The sequence below is a fragment of the Phaethon aethereus genome (genome assembly GCF_964289735.1).
Source record: "Phaethon aethereus genome assembly, chromosome: 1".
Classification (NCBI taxonomy): domain Eukaryota; kingdom Metazoa; phylum Chordata; class Aves; order Phaethontiformes; family Phaethontidae; genus Phaethon; species Phaethon aethereus.
Window position 1 is genome coordinate 202,648,163 of NC_138575.1, and position 26,201 is coordinate 202,674,363.

General features: G+C 41.3%; 1 protein-coding gene across 4 annotated transcripts in view; it reads right to left on the reverse strand.

The window, feature by feature from the left end:
• Nucleotides 1–11,066: 11,066 nt before the first annotated feature.
• Nucleotides 11,067–26,201, reverse strand: part of IFT88 (intraflagellar transport 88) — a gene marked incomplete at its 5' end in the record, with an annotated part of 50,018 nt that continues 34,883 nt past the window's right edge. For 3 of the 4 annotated variants that reach the window (XM_082013271.1, XM_082013270.1, XM_082013268.1), the window contains 3 exons: nucleotides 11,067–11,804; nucleotides 12,488–12,583; nucleotides 21,986–22,046. In XM_082013271.1, the coding sequence (XP_081869397.1) occupies nucleotides 11,683–11,804; nucleotides 12,488–12,583; nucleotides 21,986–22,046 (279 nt within the window). In that variant the 3' untranslated portion in view covers nucleotides 11,067–11,682. The remainder of the gene's footprint in view (nucleotides 11,805–12,487; nucleotides 12,584–21,985; nucleotides 22,047–26,201) is intronic. The other variant, XM_082013269.1, reaches the window with a different exon arrangement.

Genomic DNA, 26,201 nt, shown 5'->3' on the forward strand with positions numbered 1-26,201 from the left:
CACGCGCCCCAGGCCGCCACCTCAGCCCGGCCGTGGCAGCCCCGCGGGGCGACCCGCCCGGCTCTGCTGCAGGCCTGGGGGGGTGTCGGGGCCCTTCGCAGGCCGCGGACGCCCCATCCCTCGTCTGCTCTGTCAGGAGCCGAGCCCTCCCTTCCACGACACCCGTGGCACGGAGATGAGCCGGGCTCTCCTGAGGCTTGCCTGGCCCTGAGCCTCGAGTGGGACCCAGTGGCCTAGGGCATGAGATTGAGGCAGAGCCAGGATGGTTTTGGCCTGGTAGGAGCCAAGGTGTCAAGGCTTATGAGACAAAATGTGGGGATTTGCAGCTGAAAATAGCACAACTCTGGCCATGTCGCTGAAGCTGAGGAGATTGCTGCAGTCCAGACTCAGTCACTGTGGAGCAACTGTCACTGTCCCTTGTAGGGATTTGGGATCTCCGACGTGCCTGGCTCCAGGTAGCGCCTCTGGTTTGTCTCTCCAGAAACAGCCCCACTGTGTAGATTCTCCAGCAGGTACCACGGTGGTTGAAGTCCCACATGAGGACTGGGGCTGGCAAACATGAGGCTGCTTCGAGCTGGCTGTAGAAGGTCTCTTCCACTTGTTCTTCCTTCTGAGGTGGCCTACAGCAGACACCCTCTACACTGTCACTCTCTGCTGACTGAAAAGGAAGCCAGCTTCAGAAGATGAGGAACTTGTATTGCACATCTAAATGAGGTTAAGGTGAATCTCACCTCTAATGACTTCTCCATCCATTCTGTGCTGGTTTGACAGTATTTTTAACAGACACATAATGCAATATATTCAGGGTCTCTGGCACAACCACAAAAATGAGCATCTGTAGTACGCTGGATCATAAAAGATGTGGTCCAAATGTTGGGTTTAGTGCAAATGTTCTGCACTTTAGAATTTATCACTTGAATCAAATATTTGGTGTGCTGTGATTAATCCCTGCAAGTCTGTTGAGGCATTTAGTATAAGGATAGTTAAATATGAAAATATTGGTCAGGAATAAGGGAAAATATGTTAATAAGTCATACAAGGACTGTGAAACCCCAGCTTGGTACCACAGAAATGCAAGACATCAGCTTTACAGACCAGGTTGGAATTGAAACAGAATGACCTGGCATTCAATATGATGAAGTGACTTGATTTCATGGTTTGCGAAAAGCAATTGAGTTGAGTCAAAGTGTGATTTTTAGTGGGCTTGGTACCTCAGGCATCACAGCTCAGTATCACTCATGAGCAGTATCTTAACCTTGAACTGTGTGGGATTTGAGTCAGGTTTCAGCTCTGAGGACGGACTTTGTTTCAAATTGAATTCAAAACTCTCCCTTGCAGTTGTATCCTCAAGTGACAGACTGGGGCAAGGCAGCTGTCCATTTAGCCCAGTCCAGTCTAAGCCCCTGAGCCCTACACTGCACTTGGCCTTGCGTACTTCAGCACCTTCGAGTGATATGTATGGCAACATGACTAATATTTACCGTGACAGATCTTTTTATATTATTCTTCCTATGATAAACCAGTATCTTTTCTCAACGCTTTTCCAGTGGCGTGGGGATGTCACACCTGGCTTTGCATGACGTGACTTTTATGCACTTCCTTTATATGCATTGACATTTCTGGGAGAGGTCTGGCTCAAAAAGTCAGAGCGGAAGGGGAGGAAAAAACAGCACAGACATTAAACTGCCAGTGAGTTTAAGGCTTTGAGTCTCATCTAGGCAATATTCTAATTCTATGCATTGTATTGTCTGATTAGCCATCTCATTGATTCAAATAATAGTAAGAATCACAGAAGGGCAGCAAATGAGATTCCATTACATGAGAACTGAAAGAGCTCTATGCTAGCTCTTATGCTATAGTCTACCCTAAAGATATTTGTATCATAAAAAATTCACTTATACACTTTGGTAAAACTTAGGTTCTACCATGACTTTGAGGAGTTACTAAGCTATTATTAAGGTAACAGTACCATTGTAATTGATTTATAATTTTCTGAGAATTTGAGGGGGCTTAAGATATTTATATAATGAAATATTGGAAAAAAATATTTAGTAATAAAAAGTCTGCCTTGGACATGATGCAATATATGATAACATTTCAGTCAATAAATACAGAATAGCAACCATATGCAACTTTATGTGAATCTATAGGGAATTCCATGGCTCATGGCTGTTTTTGAAGAGAAAAGGATAAGGCAGTGAGATGTTTTCCTTCAATGGCCTCAGGTGAAAATTACCAGCGTCAGAGTGCAGAACATCCCTCCTGGGCCTTTGACAACAGCCAAACTGGTGGCGAGGTCCATATGGAGCTCACAGACTGTGTCCTGCCTCATCCCGCTGGCCGAAGGACGTGATTCTTGATTCTTTGTAATGGCACCGAGCCACCATTTTGTAAAATCTTACCCACTCATTTTCATATGCTGTGTGATTGGCTCATGGCCATTTCTTGACACTGCCATACTGCAGTGTGTTGTCAGGCAGCCCTCTGATTGGCTGTCAGGACCAGCCACCCCTCCTGTCAGACCTAGAAGTTCCCTCCCCACAAAATGCACAGAGACCACCATGCTATTTTCAGAAGCCATTTTATGGCAGGTAGTTGCCATTTCTGACAGTTTCATGGCCCACGTTTTCATCCTGGCCTGTGGCTGGCTGGCAGGCCCAGCCTCCCCTTACAGCATTCCCAGCAGTATGTGATAACAGAAAGCCCTTGTCCACTGCATACATGGAGATCACCACTGTTGATGATGTCATACCTCCACGGGTTTCATAGTGTGATTTCAACTGTGATTGGACAGTTGTCATGTCTTGAAACCATCATACCCACACGATCTCAGAGCACCCTCTGATTGGCTCGCCACTTCCTTTATGTCAGGAAATGTTCCTGTATAATATACAGAGAGATTTCTGTACATATATATGAAGAAGTTTCCCCAGAGAGACCACACAAACAGGAACCAGCCAATGGGTTCATGAGCCAGAAAACTTTGTTTTGAGAGAAGTTTCACAAGGAGAGGGTGGTGGTGCAGAGCTGCCCATGGTGACGGTCCACGGCTGTTGGGACCTTCCAGCTCCCTGTAAGACTGTGCTGCAGTACGGACTGTGGCTGTGAAAGACAAGGTAATACCAACAACGGGAGCAGCCACCCTCCATTGCCATGGGCAACCCCTGCCTCCCTGCCCAGGGCTCTCCCAGCCTCAGGCCACAGCTGCCAGTCCCACATCTCCCAGGCAGCCAGGAGACACCCATCCTGGGCTGGCTGTGTCACCAACCCTACAGTGACACGGGCCACTGCCAGCTTGCTGTCTGCCATGACATGGCATCATTGAGGTTGGTGCCAGGAGTTGGTGTCATTTTTTTATTCCTTATCTTTATGTCAGTGTCCTTGTAGAAAGTAACAAATCTCTCTGGCTGAGTGGCTGAGGACAGGAGTGCACCATGGTCTGCTCGTGTCCTTGTCTGAGCCTCCAGTTCTAAAAGACAAGGGAGGAATAGCCACCATTTGTCACACCATGGGCAACCTCTGCCTCCCTGCCCAGGCCCAGCTTTCGGAAGGGCAGCAGCCCTCCTCTCCCTGCCCCCTCACCTCAGCCCTCACTCACCCACGTGCTCACCTCCAGTCTGGGCCAGCTCGTCACACAGCCCTTTTCATACCCATCCTGGGTGGCTGTGTCACCAACCCCCTGTGACATGGCCACCACATCACCAGGGGGTGCCAGGGCTGATGGAAGACCCAGCCCTCAGCTGGCTGGGGAAAAAGGGCTGTCGCTCTTCTGTCTTGCTCAAAAACAGTGGGATGGACAAACCCCATAACTTGGGCCCAGGGGGAGAACAGCTGACACGGAGAGCCCACTGTCACCCCGTCTGTGTAGGGACAGCCTCTTACCCAGGGCTTCAGTCACCTCATGGCCCCCTCACCACCCCATCCCATCCCACTCCACCCCACTCCACCTCCCCTTGGCCACCTCCTTGCTGTCAGGACCAGATGGAAGGAGGTGGAGCTCAGCATGAGGATGCAGACAAATAAATGTGGTGTCTAAAAACTGGAGAGCAATTCAAGTGTTTAACATACTTATCTAGTGCCTCTTTGTCTGCCTTAAAGCCTAATATCCTGTTGAGCAGGCAGGAAACTGGCAGATAGGACCCTAGGGTTGAGCCTCAAGGAGTGGGGGTTTCAGCCCAGATCACATTATCAGTCTTCAGCAACAGTCCTCTGAACTTTGCAAACTTGAGAGTTCGCGAGCTCTGAGAGGCATCCCACTCAGAGGGAGAGGCTGTTCGCAGCCCGCTGTGGTTCAGGAGGGCTCAAAGGGCCTCACTGAGGACTGCTGTTTATAGGGTCGCGAGATGTTTGACTTTAGGCATCAGGAAATTTCTGTCCTGGCTACAATCTGGGTCGGTAATTTCTCAAATCTCCGGTAACGCTGGTACCAGTCGTTCCAGGGCTGTCAGGGGATGATTAGTTATTCCCGCTCTCATTCCCCACCCTGGCCAGGCAACCGCAGCCCTGGTACGGTCTGTGCCATTCCCCACCTTAGCTACGCAAGTGTGCTTGGTATGGCTGAGCGGCTCTCACCGCCAAACCCTTTGCACCAAGGCCAAGGCTTGCCGGGCAACTGAATTCCTAAGGTTGTAGAGTGGGTAGGGAGGGTGGGGAATGCACCACCACAGGCACTGACGCCTGTATCCAGGGATTCTGTCCAGGATTGCTTGCGATGACATGGAGGACAAAGGGCACTGGTTTTGCAGCCTGTTCCCTACAGTTACTGGGTTCTTCTTCAGACACTGGGGTGTGCTGGTTTTGGAAGCATCTCATTGTACCCATCAGGAGCTGACAGTGATTAATCTCTTGATCATCTCTGAGAGTCATCAGCAGTTAGTCAATGTCCCTGCTTCAGATCTGGTTGTCCTGAGAAACTGAAGGTAGATGCGTGCTAGGATCTTGATGACCTGCTACTGTAGATGTCAGCAACACATGCTGTTTTTATAGCCCTCCTCCTGCTGGTGTTTTGCACCCATGTGTTCACATTTCCTTACCATTCATTCCAATATAAACATTTTTATTACAGTGTTCTAGAAAATTCCTGGACTTCTGTTTTATAATACATTGTAGGCACTTTTGGACCTGCTGTCAAAAAATGACAGCTACTTTTTATGATTCGTAAGTGTTCTTCTCCATAGTGTCCCAAGCTGCTGGTGTTGCCCTTTAGTGTTTCAACAATATATTATTGTAAACTTTCCACATTCCTGGCCCAGAATGTATTGCAAATGAAGACAATGGTTCGCCTCCTTCTATGCAATAATTTAGTTTATGAATTCTAATATGATCCAGTCTTCACATTTTATTTTATTGGATTATGGTGAGCTTCATGGTGTGCCTTACCATTTCTTATGATCAGGAAAACCTGCCAGTAGCTGTAAGAATCTAGCCCTTCCTAGACACATTAATCACCAACACACAACCTTGTCAGGACTTTTTCTTGGTTGGGATTGTTGTCTTCTATAGCTGCCCTGGCATGACAGCCAGTTCCAGGTGCTATGGTTCACACATAAATAAAGCACATTATTGTGACAAGCGTTATTAGTGATGCCACAGTAATGTGCTTGTCACAGCAATGATACAATTGCCCTAAACTGGCATATTCCAAATGCACATCCTGCTACAGCAGCGTGTAGATTAACGACATCCCATCTCTATCTGAAATAATGATGTAAAAAACATTTTAAAATCATCATCTAGATCTTCTGGATGAACAACTCATATTATTGTAAGGAACAAACATCCAGCTGGCATCACCAGCAGGTGTAAATCTTCAGACAGAGAATTAAATTACTCCCCAAAGATGTCCTTCTCCCTCACATTCTGTTTGCAGATAACCTGTCACCCAGACTGCTGACTCCGTTCCCATTCCCTCTTCCCTGCCTTTGTAAGCATCGTAAAGCACTTCGCAGCTGCCATGGCATAGCATCTTTTACAGCAGGATCTCAGCATATCTTACAGTTGTTAGGCAATTTAGCTTTGCAAAACTGTATTCTTGCAAAGTAGAGAATCCTTAATGGCCTTTGTTTTGCAAAGGTGGAAGCGGAGGTGCAAACAGGTTAACCGTAGCCTTTCTGTTGAAAAGCTGAGCGTCTGTGCCTTTGAAATCAGCGACAATCAAAGCTTAGCAAATTAGATTAATTTCTTATGGTCTCATACTACACTTGCAGAGGAACCAAGAAGAGAAACAGTCCTTCATCATAAGTCTCGCAGCACTGTTTATCCTTTTTTGGTACAGTATGAATTTCCAGTGTTACTCTAGAGTAACTTCATTTTAACAGTAATGAGTTACACAATCTGTAGTGAAGGATATTCCGGGTGAAACATGAAATACGTGACTAAGAATGCTTTGATATTGTGGAGTTAGGCTTGTTTAAAAACAAATGAAATACTACCCAGGTAGTCATTTATATTTGGCTATTTATGCTGCCAAGATGCTCATCACCAGGGTAACCAACTAGAGTGTCTACAGCCCCTGCCCTAAGGGCTATCCCCAAGGATTTCTTCCCTGCCCACTTCTGAAGCGGTAATCCACATAGAAGGCTTCAGAGAGAATCAAGAAGGCAAATGTCTGTTTCAGGGGATAGAATTGCTGTGATTACTTTCCACCTTTATCCAAGGAAACTGAATTTCTGTATGTTTTGTAAAACGAGAGTGACTCATAAGGTCGTTACCAGAGAGCCTACTGCACAAAGAGACATTTTTCATACCTGTAAAGAGAAAAGTAACTCTGTATCTAACTGGATCCAGCACAGCCTGAAGGAGGTCTGAGAGGTCAACTGAGGATTGTTTAATATTGTGACCAATACATTTTTCATGATAACACAAGCTAAAATAGCTCACAAGTCAGTTCCTCAAGAGGATTAGCATTTTCCTAGGTTTAATACTGCTGCCTTCCTAAGAGAAAATAAATAAACAAACGAATATAATAGCAGTCCTATTGCATTTACCAAAACTTTATCCAGGAATTTTAAATGATCTACTAATTCCAAAATTATAAACACAGAATCAGGACTTAAATGGTGCTGGAAGCACATACCTGCAGTGTGGCTTCTGGAAATGGAGTCCGTTTTGCACAACCAAACCTGACTAAATGCTTCTGCTTGAATTTCTGGGATCAAGGTAGAATTATTTAGCTCATGTAGTGTTTCCATTCTTGCGGTTTCTGAGACCTATCTCAGAACCGAGGGCATCCTACATGGCAGTAGGGAGCACAACTCACATTGCACCTGAGTTAGATGCCAACCAAGCTAGCTCCAGGAGAGGGGCAGGGTCACCACACCAACATAGCACAATCATCACGTATAACCCGGGTAAGTATTTTAGACACAGCGCCCCACTGGCATGGCCACATTTCCTTCAGACCCGAGCTGCCTGAACCATGCAGCTTGAGGCCTTCCAACAACATGCTGACATAGCACTTTGGGCACGCACACAGCTTCTTTCTCCTGAACAGATTCCAGTTGTACGAGTCCCCACCAGGGATTACCCTCCAGCCTTGAGTCCAGGTGGAATGTCACCTATTGTGTTCCCTCACACAGAACATCTCACACAGCAGCAGGAGGAGGCTGCACTTTAAGCTGCTTATGAAGAATGGTTCCTGGTCCAGGGTAACTTATGGGTCATGCAAGGGAATTGTCTGGGAGATTGCCAAGAGTCACAGGCCAAAACTGTACCTGGGAGCATGGTACTGGTCTTACAGCATGGCTGGTTACACATCAGCTCCTCTGCTCTGGGCTTGCGCTGGAAATGTAACAATCCTAGTAGAGATATAGGCATAGTTAACATGGTTTTGAAGGAGTTGAACCTGGGCTAAATCATTTTGACTGTGAGCAGGACTTATTATTCCAGTGTTGGAGCTGAATCACATGGCTTCTGTCAGTTCAGAACAAGCTCAACTGTGCTTGCAAAATAATGTGCAAATACATCATAACCCAGAGCATTATATAATAAGATCCTCATGCTATAGGAGACAACATGTTCCAGAAGTTCCTGAGAGTTTGTGGAGGAGTGGAACAAAAGTGCAATTCTTTGTAAAACACAGAATTTTACATCATGTACAGTTAGGCATCTGGACAAACCGAACCAAGAAACTGCTGCTCATCAAAATCTCTCTGATGTCCATAGGAGTGTTTCCATGGACTAAGTCTGCCTGTAAACAATATCCCAAATTATTAGGGATTCATGCCACTTTAGCATGGACATGTGTGTGCGATTGCAATCTTTGATTAGATGCTCTACTCAAATGGTTTTGTGTTAGAAGACCATGACAGTATCTTGCCTGTCTTCTCCTTTGCACTGTTGCACAAGTTTATCTGTACTCCCTGCAGTGGTCTCAAGTACTTTCTCCCTCTGTGATCAGTCAAATACCTCATTCCACTGCAGTCTTTAGCTGAAAATGCTCCCTCCTGCCTGGCACGTTGCATCCTGGAAGTCCACATCTTCCAAGACCATAGAACTGACAGAAAAGAACTACCATGATATCCAGGAATATGTCATCCTGTGATCATGATCAGCAGTAGACCAGTAGATACAGCAGCACTGAAGAACAGGCAAGAGAAAGCTGGGTCTCATGTGTAACTGTAAGGTTAAGTCATCTGTCTGAGCCCTTCTCTGAGAACTGTTCAGCTCAGTTGTCTTTCCATCCCCCCTCCTTTGTCTGACTGACATTTAATTGAAAATACTAAAAATATACACTGCTGTATTGGGTGTTAGTGCCAAGGTTTGGCAGTGGTGAGGTGCAGGGGTAGCCTTGGTGAGGAGAGGACAGGGCTGCTCAGTGCCAGAGACAGCAAGTTCCTGCCAGCTCCACAACAGACCCAGAGTATACCCAGCTAACAACAGTACACGGACCGTCCATCCACAGGTGTGGACTTAGGGTCAAGGAATGGAAAAAAGTAAAATGGTAAAGTCTGCAGTGAAACTGGGGATTTACCAGAGACAAGAGAGGCAACATGTTTCTGAATTGTCATTCTCAAAGACATTGGAGGTCTTCTCAGCCAAGCTGAACAGTCAAAAAGCCAAAGACTGCTCTGGCTTGGCATAGCAGCATTGGTGTGGCATCCAAGCTCTTTAGCCACATAAGCCACCCGTTCTTTCCCTTTCTGTCCCTACCTGCAGCAGGAGAGAAGGGCAGCAGAGGAGAGACTTGCAGAAATAAAACAGGTAGCACCCACTTCTTTCTCATGTTCTTTTCCTCTGGAAGGATCAGGCCCCAGAGCTTACTGTGTCTTTTTTCTTTGCTGAGCTCCTCAGGATGTGCCATAGACCCCACTGAAGGTGCTCTGCCTACACCACCAAGAAGCTGGTGCAGTCCTAGACTGAGTGCTGCATCAGTGTCATGGGAAACATGTTACATATAAAGCAGTTCATTAACTGTACCATAAAACCCACAAGATCACATTCCTACAACTTTCTGATCACTTGCAGAGACATCTTATGAGGCTGGGCAGATGTTGTTAGAACCTGAAAAGTACATTTTATGAAGATATGAAAAGAACTTTCCAGTGCCGCTAGTCAGGAAACACTCTAAGCACCAACACTGAGGATGAGCATTGTGAATTTTAGAAGACTGAATCCTTGCATTTCGAAGTGTAATAACCAAAGGCTAACTATTAAACCAAACACATCAATGTTTTAAAAACAAGTCTCTGCCACCCAGTGTACTAGTTTTGCAAGTATTTATTACAAAATTCTGAACATCTAACTAATATTTTTATCTCCAAAAAGTGATATAAATCAGGAACTCCATGTTCCTATTTAACATGTCTTAATGACTTGTCCTGGTTTCATATCTTCAGTTCACAAGCAAAATGACGACTTCTGTAACTAACATCTTTGCACATACTCAACCTAGGCTGTAGAAAGCTACCTCTGCAGAGTCCGTGCCACAATCTCCAACATAAAATTCAAGATCTAATTAGCATTTCTGAACAAACTAGATTGAAATCTTGCCCGCTCTGACTATTCGAAAGAAAAAACCCCTCATCTTTGTAATTGCAAAAATACCTCAGAGGTTGCCAAAAGACTGTGAAATGGCCCTAGATCAGCTAAGCATAGACTAAAATTAAGATGCTTTCTTCAGTATTGGTATTAAATGCTTTGCTGAATTGTGGCCTTAAAGATGACCAAGATCATAGCCAACATTTTCAGAAAGTCAGTTCACAGGCCCTAAGTAAGTTCTGGCTTTGGATGAGGGATATGGGACTTTCAACCTTATAACATTGTTTTGAGGTATTTCGCACTGAAAGGTGAAATTTTAGAGACTGCTGTGTTTGATACTATCATTGGATGTAGCTCTGAAAGCAAAAGCTTTACGGATTTGATATAGTTTGCAATAAGTTTGAATACCTGTGTAGTTTTTATGCTGAGTAAAATAACCTCAGCATTATTTTTTTAAATATTGATTATAAGACTCCGTAACTTCAAATCCACATTTTTAACGTAAGATACCATATATCCAAATGTGGTGGGTTGACCCTGGCTAGACTCCAGGTGCCCACCAAAGCTGCTCTATCACTCTCCTTCTCAAGTGGACAGGGGAGAGAAACTATAATGAGAAGCTTGGGGGTTGAGATAGGGTCAGGGAGAGATCATTCACCAATTAGCGTCATGGGCAAAACAGACTCGACTTGGGGAAAAATTAATTTAATTTTTTACTAATCAAATCAGAGTAGACATAATGATAACTAAACCCAAATCTTAAAACACCTTCACCCCACCTCTGCCTTCTTCACAGGCTCAACTTCACTCCTGATTTTTCTCTACCTCCAGCAGCACAGGATGACGGGGAACGGGGGTTGTGGTCAGTTAATCATATGTTGTTTCTGCTGCTCCTTCCTCCTCAGGGGGAGGACTCCTCACACTCTGCCCTTGCTCCAGCGTGGGGTCCCTCCCATGGGAGACAGTCCTCCATGGACTTCTCCAACTCGAGTCCTTCCAATGCGCTGCAGTTCTTCATGAACTGCTCCAGCCTGGGTCCCTTCCACAGGGTGCCATCCTTCAGGAACAGACTGCTCCAGCATGAGCCTCACACGGGGTCAACAGCCTCCTTCGGGCATCCCCCTGATCTGGCATGGGGCCCTCCCGGGGCTGCAGGTAGAGATCTGCTCCCCTGTGGAGCTCCATGGGCTGCAGGGGCACAGCTGGCCTCACCAGGGGCTTCCCCAGGGGCTGCCGGAGAACCTCCGCTCCGGCACCTGGAGCCCCTCCTGCCCTTCCTTCTGCACTGGCCTTGGTGTCTGCAGGGCTGTTTCTCTCTCACGTTCTCACTCCTCTCTCCGGCTGCAATTGCTGTTTTGTTTGTGTTGGGGTTTTTTTTGTGGGTTTTTTTTTTTTTCTTTTTTTCCTTATATGTGTTATCCCAGAGGCGCTGCCACCTCTGCTGATGGGCTTGGCCTTTACCAGTGGTGGGTCCATCTTGGAGCTGGCTGGCATTGCCTCTATTGGACATGAGGGAAGCTTCTAGCAACTTCTCACAGAAGCCACCCCCGTGACCCCCCCCACTACCAAAACCTTGTCATGCAAACCCAATACTCCAAAGTATTTCACAAGCATTTTATCAAAATCCACTACAAAATTCGTCATGGATAAATGTTTTTCTGCCAGAACTTTTAAAAGGAGAAAAAGTTACGAGTGGACCATATACTATTCTGGAAGCAAATCCTCTCCTAGTTCTTCATCAGCAAAGTCATCTTCCTCAGTTCTTTTTCTTGCTGCAGTTTTTGGTCTTTCTGCTTGTGGGCCAAGTGGATCTATGTAGGAGGCATCTAGGGTTTAAAGAAATAAATACATCTGAAACAGTTACCTGGAAGTAATTTTACCCTTGTTTCAAACATACACAATCAAACACAAGAGTGGATTTTATCGTTACACATCTGTAAGGTGTCTTTGAAATGCTGACCAGAAAAAGCATATGAACACTGAAGGAGATCAAAGATACCACATTTGGGAAGTGAGGCATGGCACAAGAGCAAAGTACCAGAGTGCTAGTGACAGATGCTCCCCCCCACCTTCTTTAAAATAAATTTCTCTTTATTTTATTACAGTTGTTAAGTGAGAAGACGACTTTGGAAAAGTGAATGAAACAGGAAGACTGTTGAGTTGGTTGAAGGGAGGGCATTTTATGAAGTACCACATTCCACATGGATTAGGGATTTTAAACTGCTTTGAAAATTCAATCTTAGTGAAGAACTTAAGACTGCGGAACCACAAGAACTGACTAAAGGATGCAGCAGACATATATCAAAAGTACTAAATATTTACATAGGACACATTTCTTAATATTTATGATTACATTATAGTGATCTCCAAACAATGAAGCTAAAGCCATTCTTCACATTTATTTCATGAGGAAAATGTTTTCCTAATTGTTTAATTATACATGCTCTTTCAAGAACTTCATTTTCCATCTTCCCTCTTTTGAGGGCCAGGAAAGTAGGAAGGTACTTGCCTATTTCTTTACTGCCGCTACTTTCGTAGGGTTCACTTGTTCCAGGCAAAGCTTTGAGTTTGGCACTCAGTCTCTCCCCTTTGGTACCACCACTATCTGGGGGGGGGGGGAGGGGGGGGGCAGGGGCAGAGGGAAGAAAAAAAAGAAAGTTGAAGACCAGTTACATGCTGCTATGTTCTGTGAAATCATGACAGAAGACTAACATAAATTCAGCTACTATCTGTCAAACAAGATTTGGATGAAACCATCTTTTCATGGTGGATACAGTACTCACTTGTAATAGTGGTCATTAGAACACAACGGACACTGTGTCCACACATGTGTGTTCTAATTTTTTTTTTTTAAATATATACAGCCTTATTTACTTTGGAGTAAACACATTAAAATATTTCTGCTTCAAATGCTGACATTTCAGTTGCTTATAAATTACAGTCACATTTTGGAGTTAAAATAAGCATGATAAAGTATATGGACATTTCATATGTCTGTGTGCTTACTAATATATTAGTATGATCCACCTGTTGAATGCTCTCAAGGTTAAATACAACATTAACTTTGCTTTTAATTAGAAGACTATATTTGGCACGTGCTGTCTGCATGGCAGGCAGGCTCAGCTCATGTATACGGACCATCTTGGCCCTGCATCTTGTTGTAAACACTGTGTTGGCAGCTCAGTTTGCAGCAGGGCCCCAAGGAATGTGTCAGCTCTGAGGGCTGCCTCGTGCCCAGACAACATCAGATTAACATTCTCTTGCCACAGCAGTATTCCAGACACTTTAAATATTTGGTTCACCTCTGAATCTCTTTTTCACGTTCATGGCAAGATTTCAATCTTGTCTGCTACAACAAATTTTTATGCATTTTTTTTTCTCCTAGGAGAAAATGTTTCATGTTTGGTTTGGTATATTTGCAAGGCAGGACATGCCATGCTGCCAAATACAAACATGCTCATTTACAAGACAAAACAATGCTGTTATTAAAAGTCCTCCATCTATAAGGAGGAAAAATGGGTTTCATTCAGCAAGCATTAATTACAAATTTGGACTTGGAGACACATTTCCATTGTCTTATTTACTACAAATGTTCTTTTTATAAATATTGTTACTATTTTAAAAAACCAACAATCTTCCACAAAGATGAAAAATCTTTACTTCTCTATAAATACTACTGCAGACTTCAGTTTACTCAGCCCTGAATTGGAAGACAATGTCTCTGTTCCAAGATCAATCCAATATATACAGTCACATGTCAAACAGTTAATATGTTTACAAGACACAGATTGCTGAAACTTCAAAACAAAGAATGTACATTGATCTCCCTTGGATCAATTCTCATTGACAAGTTCCATGGAAGAAGTGAATGCTTAACGAAGGATTTGAAGAAACGGAAAGAAATCAATGGGTTTGATTGTGGGGGGGTCAACCAAAGGGCTGTGAAATTACAAAAGGGTCACCTCTTCATTTCAGTGGGCTTTGGACAGGCCTGCGCCAACAAGGAGGTGAATGCTGAGCTTCAAAGATGGTGTGGATGAAAATATTTTGAGAACAGTTTAGAGGAGAATACAAAATGTTTAACAGGGAAAGAAAGAGCGGGATAGGAGTAGGCAGAGAGTCTTGTGCAATGGCAAACAAGTAATTCACAAAATAATGCATAAAGTTGGAAAAAGCTGTAAGGAGATGCAAAGACAGGAATGATACATCAGAAATTACACTAAGGGAAGACTGAAGTAGTCAAAGGAACTCCATAAGGTTTAACTGGTTGGTTCCAGAAAGGAAGAACTGAGTGTAATGAAAATAAAAGAGGAAGAAGGTAGCATATCAAAGGTTTTCAACTGTGAAGGAGGAAAACACATTAATGATACTACTGGAGGAAGGTAAAAGATTTTATATTAACTAAAAGAAGAAAAAAAAGAATGGTAGACAAACCAAAACAGCTGGGATAAACATAATACCCACAAGTTACCTGTACACCTTACTGCCCTAAAACAAACAATTGCAAACAGAAACATTCTTGGACATCCTAGGACCCTTAGGTCCTAGGATGGATGAATCCTAGGATGGATTAGGGCTACATCCAAGAAGAGAATGAAGCAGTAACTCCAAAATTTGAAGCCAAATTTTCTCTCATTTCTTTCCCCATCTAGTGGATGTCCAACCCTTGAAGTACCTAAATCTCACCAACTGCCCCCCCTGCAGCTTTGAAGTTCCTTAAGCACTTATTGCTGTGATTGAGTTTCCCAAAATGGCCATCCTGAGCAGCAAGATGCCTGCAGCATGTTCAGGATGTGACCATGGTGCCTAAGTTCCCCTTTCTGTTTATGAGCCAATACAGTAAATGGAATTGTGAGTGCTGTAACAGTGAGCAAATGTAGCTGTTCACACAAATGTGGCTTTTGAGGCTTCAGACTTGGTTCAGTTGCCCAAACACATTATTTACTGTGTTTAATGAACTGAACCAACTCACTAAAGGGTTAGATTAATGCTAAAGGTAGTACAAGGGTAGCAGCAAGAACACATGATCAGGAATGAGAAAGAAAAGAAGCGTTGAGGGGGGCTGGACAGTTCTTTCCAGAAGCAGCAAGTTATTTGATCAATACATGGAATCATAGAATCTTTGGGTTGAAAGGGACATTTAAAAGTCATCTAAGTCCAACCCCCCTGCAAGGAACAGGGACATCTTCAACTCATTCAGGCTGTGCAGAGCCCCGTCCAACCTGACCTTGAATGCTTACAGGGATGGGGCATCTACCACCTCTCTGGGCAGCCTGGGCCAGGGTTTCACCACCCTCATTGTCAAAAATTTCTTTCTTATGTCTAGTCTAAATCTGCCCTCTTTTAGTTTAAAACCATTACCCCTTTGTCTTATCACAACAGGCCCTTTTTGCCCTGCATTGCATTCCCATCCACATGCTGTCACCTGATAGCAGGCTGTGCTGGAGCACGTTACTGATACATTTAAAATGAGCCTAATGAAAACTTTTTCTCAAGTGGATCGGCAAGGTAATGCAGGTCCCCTTACCTATATACGACCATGTCTACAGCAAGAGTGAAGGGAAGGTTAACATCTCTTTTAGTAGCAGCCCACAATTAGTTTAAGCTAATATGCAAAACCACATCAAGTCTCCATGGACTGCATTGTGCTCTGAGCATACCTAAAAACGTGGAAGAGCAGCATCTTTCATTTTAAAGTTCATCTGGAAGAGACTAAGAGGTGATTGACACCATCTACCTTACACAGAGATGTCAGACAGCACCTCAGGAAGTGAGAGGTCTGGCTTCAGTGCCTGCCTTGACCCAAGGGAGTTCAAACCCACAGCTCCATCTTTCAGGAGGAATGTCCTAGTTGTTGACCCATTTGGGGTAAGGCTTTTCTTGACACCCTGCCATGGGACACAGGATTTGGCTGCCAATATGGCAGCTATTAAAAACTGCTGACCATATAACATGATCTGCCAGAAGTTTAAATCTTGCTTTTTGTATTTCTATTTGCAGATAAATCATCTATATGTGTATATTCAGTACACATACATAATTTGGCCAAAGATTTTATACACATTCCAGCTTTTGGATTATGGGAATGAAGCTAACTTTCTCTAAAGTAACACACAGAAAAAACCCAAATGTAACATTGGGACAAAGGATAATAATAAAAACGCTGGATGAAAGGCTTTTTTGTAGAGTTTTTCTCTACTAATAGTACAGCTTTGAGTATTAACATCTGTCTGATTGCACTTGCAATCAAAGGACTACACATAGACATTTCTCAAACTGTAAATGAATTCTATCTGCATTACTCTAGTAACTGTACAAACACATGCTCCTAATTAAAGTTTTTGAATAATGGAAGACCAATGCTGAACTAAATTGCTCTCTGTATCCAAGAAAACCTTCACTGCAATTAATACATTCTCATTATTTATTCACTCATTGCACTTTTAAATAAAAGGTAAGTTATTACTGTCGCTCACATGACAGCCAGTCCCAGTGTGCTCACTCTGGGTTGATAATGTGGACAGATACGCATAAACTGGCTGCAGGAACATGGCTCCAAATTTCAGTTGAAAAAGCAACAGGAACTGGCTGAGCACAGCTGGTCAATATATTTTCAAAATATATATATTTATATTTACTCTGTAAAATTATTATACTTGAGACTTGGATTATCATGCTGACATCTTCTCCTCAGTCTGTGTACAATAGCATTAACTGTAAGCTATGCATAAGCTATGCATATGAAGGCATAAATAATATAGTCTACATGCTGATACATGATTACAGTGCATTCTTTCCTCTGATCTGTTTAAAATTCATGCCCATAATGTTACATTTATGAAATTTAATTAAATTATTTTATTATATGTTCTGTTAATTCAGATTTCTTCAACTTCCATACAAAAACTAACTTGAACTCATTCACCCACATACGATTAAAAAAAACAACAATCAAAGTATAAAACTTATTTTTTAGAAAATGATTAATTTTATATGGCAGAATAATGAATAAAGCAACATTCTGCAAAATTAATCCTTATTCAGAATCATCCTATTTTAAGCAGTGATATCTGGCAAAAAAGATTCTAAGCCTTTGTAAATGTTTTTGTACTTCCTACTTGGCAAGTATATCACTTCAACCCATAAAACCTATGACTTTACATTAATTTTTTAAAGGACTCTCACTAGTTGCAGTTACGGTGATGAGACTACTGCATCACAAATTCCTCCAGTGTCATGAAGGACATAAAGCAGAATTTTTAGTACCATTTTACTCATCAGGAAAAAGACATCGAAGTGTAAGGTGGTTTGATAATCTACCTCCTCCGTAAAACATTTGTGTAATAGTGTACAGTGGACTAACACTTTTAAATACTGCAGATGCTTCAATAAATCCAGCATGTGTTTAAATGCAGCTCCATGCATCTTTCATATATGGGATGAAGACACCGTCTTTGGAGAAGAGAGCGCTTTGGTTTGACCAAAGAGAACAGTAAGTTCAGCATCGCAGGCAGAATATTACATTAAAACTGAGAAATGGCATGGGAATTTTTATGCAATTTTTAACTCCCCTGCAGTTCACTTTGATTTGAAATTCTGTTGAATGAAAATTGTTTCTGGTGTGTCAGTTAAGCTAACTCCTTAGGCAAATTCAGATGCAGAAAACAGATTAAGATGTTCTCTTCCCTCAAATATTTTCCCTGTGTGTTTATAAAAAGAAAGGGTTGGGGGTTTTTTGTACACACAACCAATGGAATCATCCTACAATGATTTGTAATTAATGAGGCATCAACAGGCACACAAAGTCTAGAAAATATACGTGATCATGAAGTCTTGACTGCAGCATAACAGGAAAATCTCTTGCCTCAATTACAGTGAAGATTATTTGGGATGCTTATTGTCCTAACATTTGTAATGTGGCTTGCACATTATATGAGGAGATCCCTATGTGCTGGTAAAGGGTGTTTGAATTTGGGATGTTTGTTTGGGTTGGACAAACCCATTTTGCCACTGACATCATCACAGGTGAAATGAAAAAGGGAAAAGATACCTAAAGTACTCTTGTGTGGTTTCCTTCCCAAATTCATCTGGACAGGCTCAAGTAACAAGGAGAATGCAATGGACTCAGCCTTTCATCCTCTGAATTCAACACTGCTTCTTTGGGCTCCTGTCCGAGACTGCATGGCTCCTCTCATCCAGTACACAACTCCCCTCTCATCCAGCACAAAACTCCTCATTCAGAGAGCAGAGCAAATGCAGAGACCAAGTAAACACTTCTATGGTAATGTATTCCTCAAGGTCACACTTCCTCTTATCTATGAAAGGCCTTATGCTATTGAAGAGTAAAAATCTCTTAAGGTAGTAAAAACCACCATGTCCTAACTTCCAAATTCTGGATGTTAGTACCACATCTCTGCAAAAAAAAAAAAAGTGAGTATGAAAATAAGAAAAGCTTATTGAAAAGGAAATGTTTGAGAACTCAGATGTACTGTTAGGTCCCTTCAGGTTTTTAGGAGGTTTTGGGTTTGTTTTTTTTTTTTTTTTAAATAAAAAAGAAGAATTTTAAGGGAGTATACTGATGTCACCTCCTTCCAACATGAACCAAACACATTGAAAAGCAAATCTGATATTCATGGGGAGAAGAAAATTTTCACTTTTTATAACAAGAGTGAACAAACATGTTCAATTTTGGGTAGGCATTTTAGATTTAATTCTTATCTTTCTCACAAGGCAAGAACAGACTTTAACTGACACTGATACAGATGTCAGGTTTCTTGGTCTCCATTTTTCCCTTCTGCCTACTATCCATGCACACGTTAATCATATTCAAATTATGCTTCGGTGCATAATTATGTTTTCGTGCACCTTCTGTTTTAATTTATATTGGCAAAGTAGTAGGTGTCCTGTTAAATACAAACCCTGCTGACTTAATTCTCTTTCCTCTTAGCTTCCTCTTTAAAGGCAATTTTAGATAATATTTGCTAAAACAAGGAAGCCTGAATTATTAATACTCCTTATACAAATAACTATATAGCGACAAAATACTTGGCGGGGGGGAGTGGGGGGGGTGTGTGCGGAAATCTGTTAGGAATACCAGCAAGTATGGGGATGGTGAGCCGGTAAGAGGAAGGAAATAAAACATGCATCATACCTAAAATATTTGGAATGCATACATACTTCATTTAGCTAGTAAGTACTTTAATTTAGCTAGTAAGTGCTAAACTAAGGAGGATTTCATGCTTCACTGGGTTCAGTAATGATGGCAAATCCCTCATACAGTATAGGAAAATGATCCCTTTTGGTCCTGGCAGCACCACTGGAAAAGATTAATCTTAAAATGTATACAAATGCTTCTTTTTTTAATTTTGAAGCCATTAATTCATCAAAAGTGTACTAAGATTCTGAAATAAAATAACCCATGTTTACATTTCATATGTGTCTTCACACAGGCCCTATATGGAAATTTCCTACACTGCAAAATACAGACTCATAACCCAAGAGAATAATGCCAAACATTATTCTTTCAGTGGACAAAGTAATGTTTCGGTCTTTGGGTTTCTCTCAGTCATCTTCAGCAAAAGGCAGGCAAACTACAACATAGTCCTTACTATCTGTTGCTGTGAGTGTGCAGCTTCCTCACTGATAAGGTTCCCCAGAGTCAACATTACTAGTTAAAAAATGTATAATGCCTTTGACTCCTTCTAAAAATATATATAAGTAGTACATCTCACCTCAACTTTTAATTAGGAATCCCAGCAGAAAGTTAACTCCAGGCTCAATACAGGACCTTCTTTGTACCTCTGCTTGTTTGCCGAGTCATTTCCAGAAAGGTTGGATCTTTGGCACTGAATTTGTATAATGGAGACTTCTCAAACATGCTGTTATGCAGACTTGTTCCCAAACTCTGTTTTTTCCCCACTCTTTCATGAATTTGAGATAACATCTTGAGTACTAATCTAAGAATTAATGACTGGACAAATTCTAGGTCAGTTCTGATCCTGCTTACCCTTTCATCCTTTTCATGCTAGCATCCTAAATGTCTGCATTTGCTTTTTTCCCATTACTCTGGGAATGGGGGGAAAGAGTAATGCCTTGGAATTACTAGAACTTGCAGTCAAAAGTTTCTCATACGTTCAACTCTGAAGGCAAAGGGATTTTATTTTATTTTTTAATTAAAAAAAAAAAAGGCAACTTTCCACAAATATCTTTCTTTGAAAGAAGTATTGACAAACTGGTAGTTTGGGGGATTAATGTTGCCTTTGCATCTTTCCAGCTTGGTTGTTATTTATATCCTCTTTCGGTAAATTACTGACTCACTCTCTCCCGATAGCATGCCCCTTTTTCACTAATGAGGGTAGGGATAATTGCGAAATATAGCTGTAAGAAAAGAGACCCTTTGTGCCATTTGCCTGTACGTCTGATGCAATGTTTCGCACAGCTGTAAATACCCTTGCCTGCTACCAATGCTGATCTTCATTTCTATTTATTGTAAGCCAAAGGGGATCTCCACTTTATGACAGAAAACAGGGACTGATGCCATCTCACACTGCTGTTTTGCTGGCACCTCTAGCAGAGTGCCTCATCTTAAGGCTTATGTAGCAAAACATAAGCCCAGAAATGTTTCCATTCCTCTCTGTTACTAAAATAAGGAATTTCACCCCCAAAATTACTTTATCCCAAGGCTCAGAAGAGGTAAAATTCAATCCTAGGTGAATGGTGTTTTTTCTACATATCAAGAAATGATTTAAAGGCTTTTCTAGTGAAACTACTGAGTTGGAAAAGGAATGAGATTTCTCTCTCAAGCATCCAACACTCATTCTTAACCCCCAGAGAACCCAGGAGAGCTCTTCATAAATGTAACAGCATTCTAAGGTCATCTTAAGATTACACTAGTAAGTTCCATGACTTTTCATGACCCTACAGAATTGGAGAAATGTAGTAAAGCATCTGCTATGTAGGTGGAGAAATAAAATTACCAAATAAGAACAAAAAAAAAAGCGTAAATTATTTCTTTGTAAAAAGAAGGGAAGAGAGGCAAGAATTTATAGGTGGTATCTTTTGCCGAGACCCACCACTATTAATATAAACCAAACGCAGAATACAAAGAAACTGTTTCCTGTTTGGGTCAAAATGGATTTTTTTCCAGGTGGCTGAAGTAGTCTGAAGTCTGCTAGTTTCCCAAGAGCAGCAGCAGGGAACAGTAAGGTTTAATGTTACTAACATCTCATGGACTTAATAATGGGAGGGAAAAATCTTTAGCTCTGCAATATGCAGACAACCTAGTGCAGAAAACACAAAGCAGGCTAGTTTCCAGACTTACATTGCTAGAGTTTTACATTTATGAAAGTCAGCATTGTAAATCTATAGGAGCAGAAAGACTTAGCAGTCAGAAAGCAAGCTTTCCTCTGTGGAAGACTCTAATACTTCAACTCTGCCGTACTGCAAAAAGGGGAAGGAGGAGCTCAAAGATACTACAGGTGTCTTCTCCTCACTACGGAGTTGGCTGCACAAAATAGCCTCTTGAACTTGTAACAAACCCCTAATGTAATAGACTAGATGGTGGGCACAAAATTCCCTTTCTTCCATTTTAAATAAAGACACAATGAACTCCTGTTTTTCATGGCTTACGTGTTCTGTTTTGTTATAATAAATGATTCCTCATAGTAAATATTCCAAAGTTAATGGGGTAGAAATGCTCAAGTTCCAAGTTAATTGGATAAAAATGTTCAAGTCCACAGTATTGAAAACAAGTAGAAATTTAGCTTTAGGAATACTCTGAGATCTGTATATAAACCACAAATCGATGCCACTATTCCAGTTGAGGTTTCATACAGCAATAAGATAATCAGAAAATATGAAACAAAACTTGTGAAGTGCTTGCATATTACTCAATGCATATTTGTGCGCATCTCAGAATGTAAGGAGGTATTACAAACACTTTAGGAACAACGATTTTCTTTAGGATCCTGACAAATCTGATACTTAAGCAGAGGCATTAAGTACTTACCACCACCAGCATTTCCTTCTCTGCGGCTACGTGCACTGCCATCTCTGCCAGATTTAATGCGCTGGAGAACAGTGAAAAACGTTAGAAAAGAACAGAACAAAAACCCCATTTAGTAATATACATTAGAGATAATTATTGAAAACTCAGCTTATTAATAAAACAGTAGAGGAACAGTAAACTAGGCTTACTCTACTGTAACTGATAAACCTTGTTTTTTTCAATGCCCAAAATTGTCCTTAAAATCAGTGTTAAATACAATGTTTACATAAAACAAGAGTTCTATGAAATGAAAACAGAATATCTCAATAAATTATTTTTCTTCAGAAAAAATTTATACAATGAAGGTGCACAAAAGTGGTTCAGATGTACCTTTGCAAAGTACAGCTGAAAAAACAGGCAACATAGCCCTTCTTACACGAGTTCAAAGTAGCCTCTGCCTATTAACGTCTTGTAAATCCCAAGGGGGCAAAGTAGGGAAAAATCTATAAAAAGAACTATTCACCCCATAGATCTTAAATTTTGAATACTTGGCACAGCACTGTACTTTACAGCAAAATTTAATTTGCTGTTGAGTGTTAAACGCGAGATAAAGGTGAATGTAAATACTTTAAAAGCTGTGTTTAAAAAGTCAGCTCTCTTGCACTGAGAAAGGTACTGTAAACATCTTCCAGCTGTGTTTTTTTTAGTGTTACTTGAAAACTTGAACAGTTTATCAAAGCAGTACCTCTGTATCACACTGCAGACTTGGCTTCTCCTGGCAAAACACCAAATTTCTCATGCATACATCTTGTCAATTACAAGAAGGTGCATCTCGGTGAGGGACGTTTTGATGGGAAGGTACAAATATTTGGTGTTTAAAGCACTCAGCTGTTTATCTAAAGTTATCTCTGCACCTTATTTCAAAACATGAATTCAGGATCTGATTAAAACACATGTGGCACACTACCTAACCATGTATTCAGGTCAATTACTGTAGCTTCTTCACTCATTTTTCACCAGAAGAATATCATGAAGTCTGGAAAAGTTGGAATGACATAGAAGAAGTGAAAGAACTTTCAAGACTCATGCCAACAGAAAAAGGAAGAACCCTTAAATCAAAACTCACGGGAGTGAGACAGAAAAGCAGCTGGCCTAGCATGAAATCAGGAATGGTCTTGGAATAATCCAGTCTGGGACCAGAATTTCTCATACTTTTTATTTATTTTGGGAAATCCTCAACCCTAAAATATGTTCTCTGAATTCTGGATTAAATATCCTCTTCACAGTCCAGTGAAGTAGCATATATCGGTCCTTCAGGAAGCATGTTCAGACTCTCCCAATGTTGAATGACTGACAACAAGTCTGCCAGTGGAAGCTCAGCTTCTGTCTGCCAGAGAGTCCTAATATGATAGCACCCTCACAGCATTCACATCCTAGGACTTTACTCCCAAAATATAATAAAAGTACTACAGCTTAAGCATATGACCAATTCCTGTAAAGTTCCAAGTGAGTGGTTTATAAGTCATCCCATACTAAAAGCAGACATTTAAAATAGGTCCAGTGATTTCCACCCTAAAAATGCCTATTTCTCTCTCATGACTGCAAAAGAAATTTAGGATGATTAGTCCAGATGTAGATGCCTGAAGGTAAAGGCAATAAGTCCCCCCCCAGTGTTTGCACCTATCATCACTGCTTCACACCACACCCAATCAGTCCCTCATTTTCAGTCATTAAGCTCACTTAACAGAAATAGGAATGTGTGTATACATCAGTGCCAAGAAGGTTGTGTGAACTTTTACACTATTACCTGTCTTTTTTAAACTGAAACATGAAAAAGGAAGATAAATGCAGTTTAAAAAAAAAAAAAAAAACAAAAAAAAACCAACATATGAAGGCTACAGTAAAAATCCAATGCTGTGAGAGGCAGGGAGAAAAATGTCTACAGGGAATGAACCCCACAGATGTTCCCAGATTCTTGGCTGGAATTATTTAACAACTTGTCCATATTTGAGAACCAAGTGAAATAAGTACTCCAGAATATTTATTTTGGTATAAACTCCATGTGGATATACTTATTCCGGAAAAACAATGCCAGAATAGCAAATTTTGATCAATTTCTACAGGAAGACAAAGTCTGTGTGCAGACTTTGAAATGTAGGTATTTTACACTAGCATTTATCTTTTCTTTGCTGGGTGCAACTGAGAAATCACAGGTTAGTCTGAAATTGGGAGCAGGAATTGAACTGTATCTGGTATTGCTAACTGAAACCAGTGTTCCTGTTGGAAACTTAGGTGGTGAAATATTAAAATTTGATTATTTTAGAACTTGAAAGTATAGTTTATGACTACACGCTCATGGATGACAGAAGGAATTTCTTAGGACAAAAATACCTAGTAATTTCCAAAGCCAGATGGTAGACATAAGACTAAAAAACATCACACACACACACACACACACAAACCAACCAACCAAGCAAACAAACAAAAAAAATCCCCAAACCCAAAACCAGGGGATGGGATAATACCGACAGCAAAAATGAACTGCAAGGCTATTGTTTGCAAGACAGCACTGATGTTGAGATTCTGTCACGGAAAGATACTCAACTCCTAATATAGGACGGTAGTAAACTAAATCACAGCGCGTTCTATAACATCTTTTTTTTTTTTTCCACTCCTAATATAGGACGGTAGTATACTAAATCACAGCGCGTTCTATAACATCTTTTTTTTTTTTTCCTTAGTGTCTTGACTCATTTACATCTACAATGGTGTTGAGTTTTAAGAAAACTGGGTCAGTGGGTTCCTTGAGGGGCAGAAGAAGTTGTTCCCTTCCTTGAGGAGACACTGAATTTGGGAAATTTCAGAGTGTGGCAGATGAGAGCATGTCCCCCATGCAAGGAGCTGCAGCCTGTCAATACTTCAAACAGGACTTATAAGAAAGATGGGGACAGACTTTCTACCAAAGCCTGCAGTGATGGGAGAAGCGGTAAGTTCTGTAACTTTTTTGTAATTGCTTGGAGGTTTGAAACATTTTTTGTAATGAGTTGGGGTTTTTCAGCCTGGAGGAGAGAAGCTTGGAGAATATATGAAGGGGGCTTATAAGAAAGATGGGGACAGACTTTCTACCAAGGCCTGTAGTGACAGGACAAAGGGCAATGGTTTTAAACTAAAAGAGGGTAGATTCAGGTTGGACATAAGAAGAAAAAATTTGTGATGAGGCTGGTGAGACACTGGAACAGGTTGCCCAGGGAAGCTGTGGATGCCGCATGGTTAGAAATGTTCAAGGTCAGGTTGAATGGGACTTTGAGCGACCTCATCCAGTGGAAGATGTCCCTGCCCATGGCAGGGAGTTAGACTAGATGATCTTTAAGAGTCCCTTCCAACCCAAACCATTCTACAATTCTGCTTTCCAAGGTTAGTTTTGTGACAGGACAGTCACCAGACTCTTAAACAGGAATACTTAAATGTGATACAGAAAGTGAGCTTTCCATGTCATGGCTGAATCATGACCACTATTAAAGTCTGAACAGTCCAAAACAACTATGCAATAACTTGTGCTACCATGCATCCATACTGGCTTCCATTGACATCTCTGTCATTCAGGTTCTACTCAATGAAGTCCCTTAACACAACGTAGTCAGAATGAAAAAACAAACATAATTTAAACACAAATTCTGTGTTACTAAAAATCTTAAATAACTTAGATTATTTAATCTTTTAAATATTTTAGCAGTAGCTTTTTCCCCACAAGAAAGTACAGAAATGTGTTCTGGAAAGTGCAAGCTTCCAACATGAAATAAACAGGAAGAAATGTGACAACTTTAACATATTCAAACATTAATTTTCTTAAATGAAAAAAGTGTTTTCTTTAGAATCCTCAACGTTTGTAGATCTATGGTACAAAACTAACATCTTCAGTGTAAAAAATGCTGGAATTATATGCAAGGAAATAGATAACCTCTCCATCTCCAGGGACTTCTCTCTTACCAGCTATAAAATAATCCAGTTTTAACTGGTTTAATCTCTGAGCTTTCCTGAGTAAAGCACTGAGATATTGGTAGCTATTGTAAAGAAATATGTATTTCACTGACATTGAACTGATACCCCCTAGAAACTAAGCAAAGCCTGTTTAACACACTTCAGAGAGATCTCTTGAGTTTTGCAGAATAGGAACATTATATTTGGTCATCTGTTTTGCTTACTGATACCATTATGGGTGAGGCATGGAGGAATATTA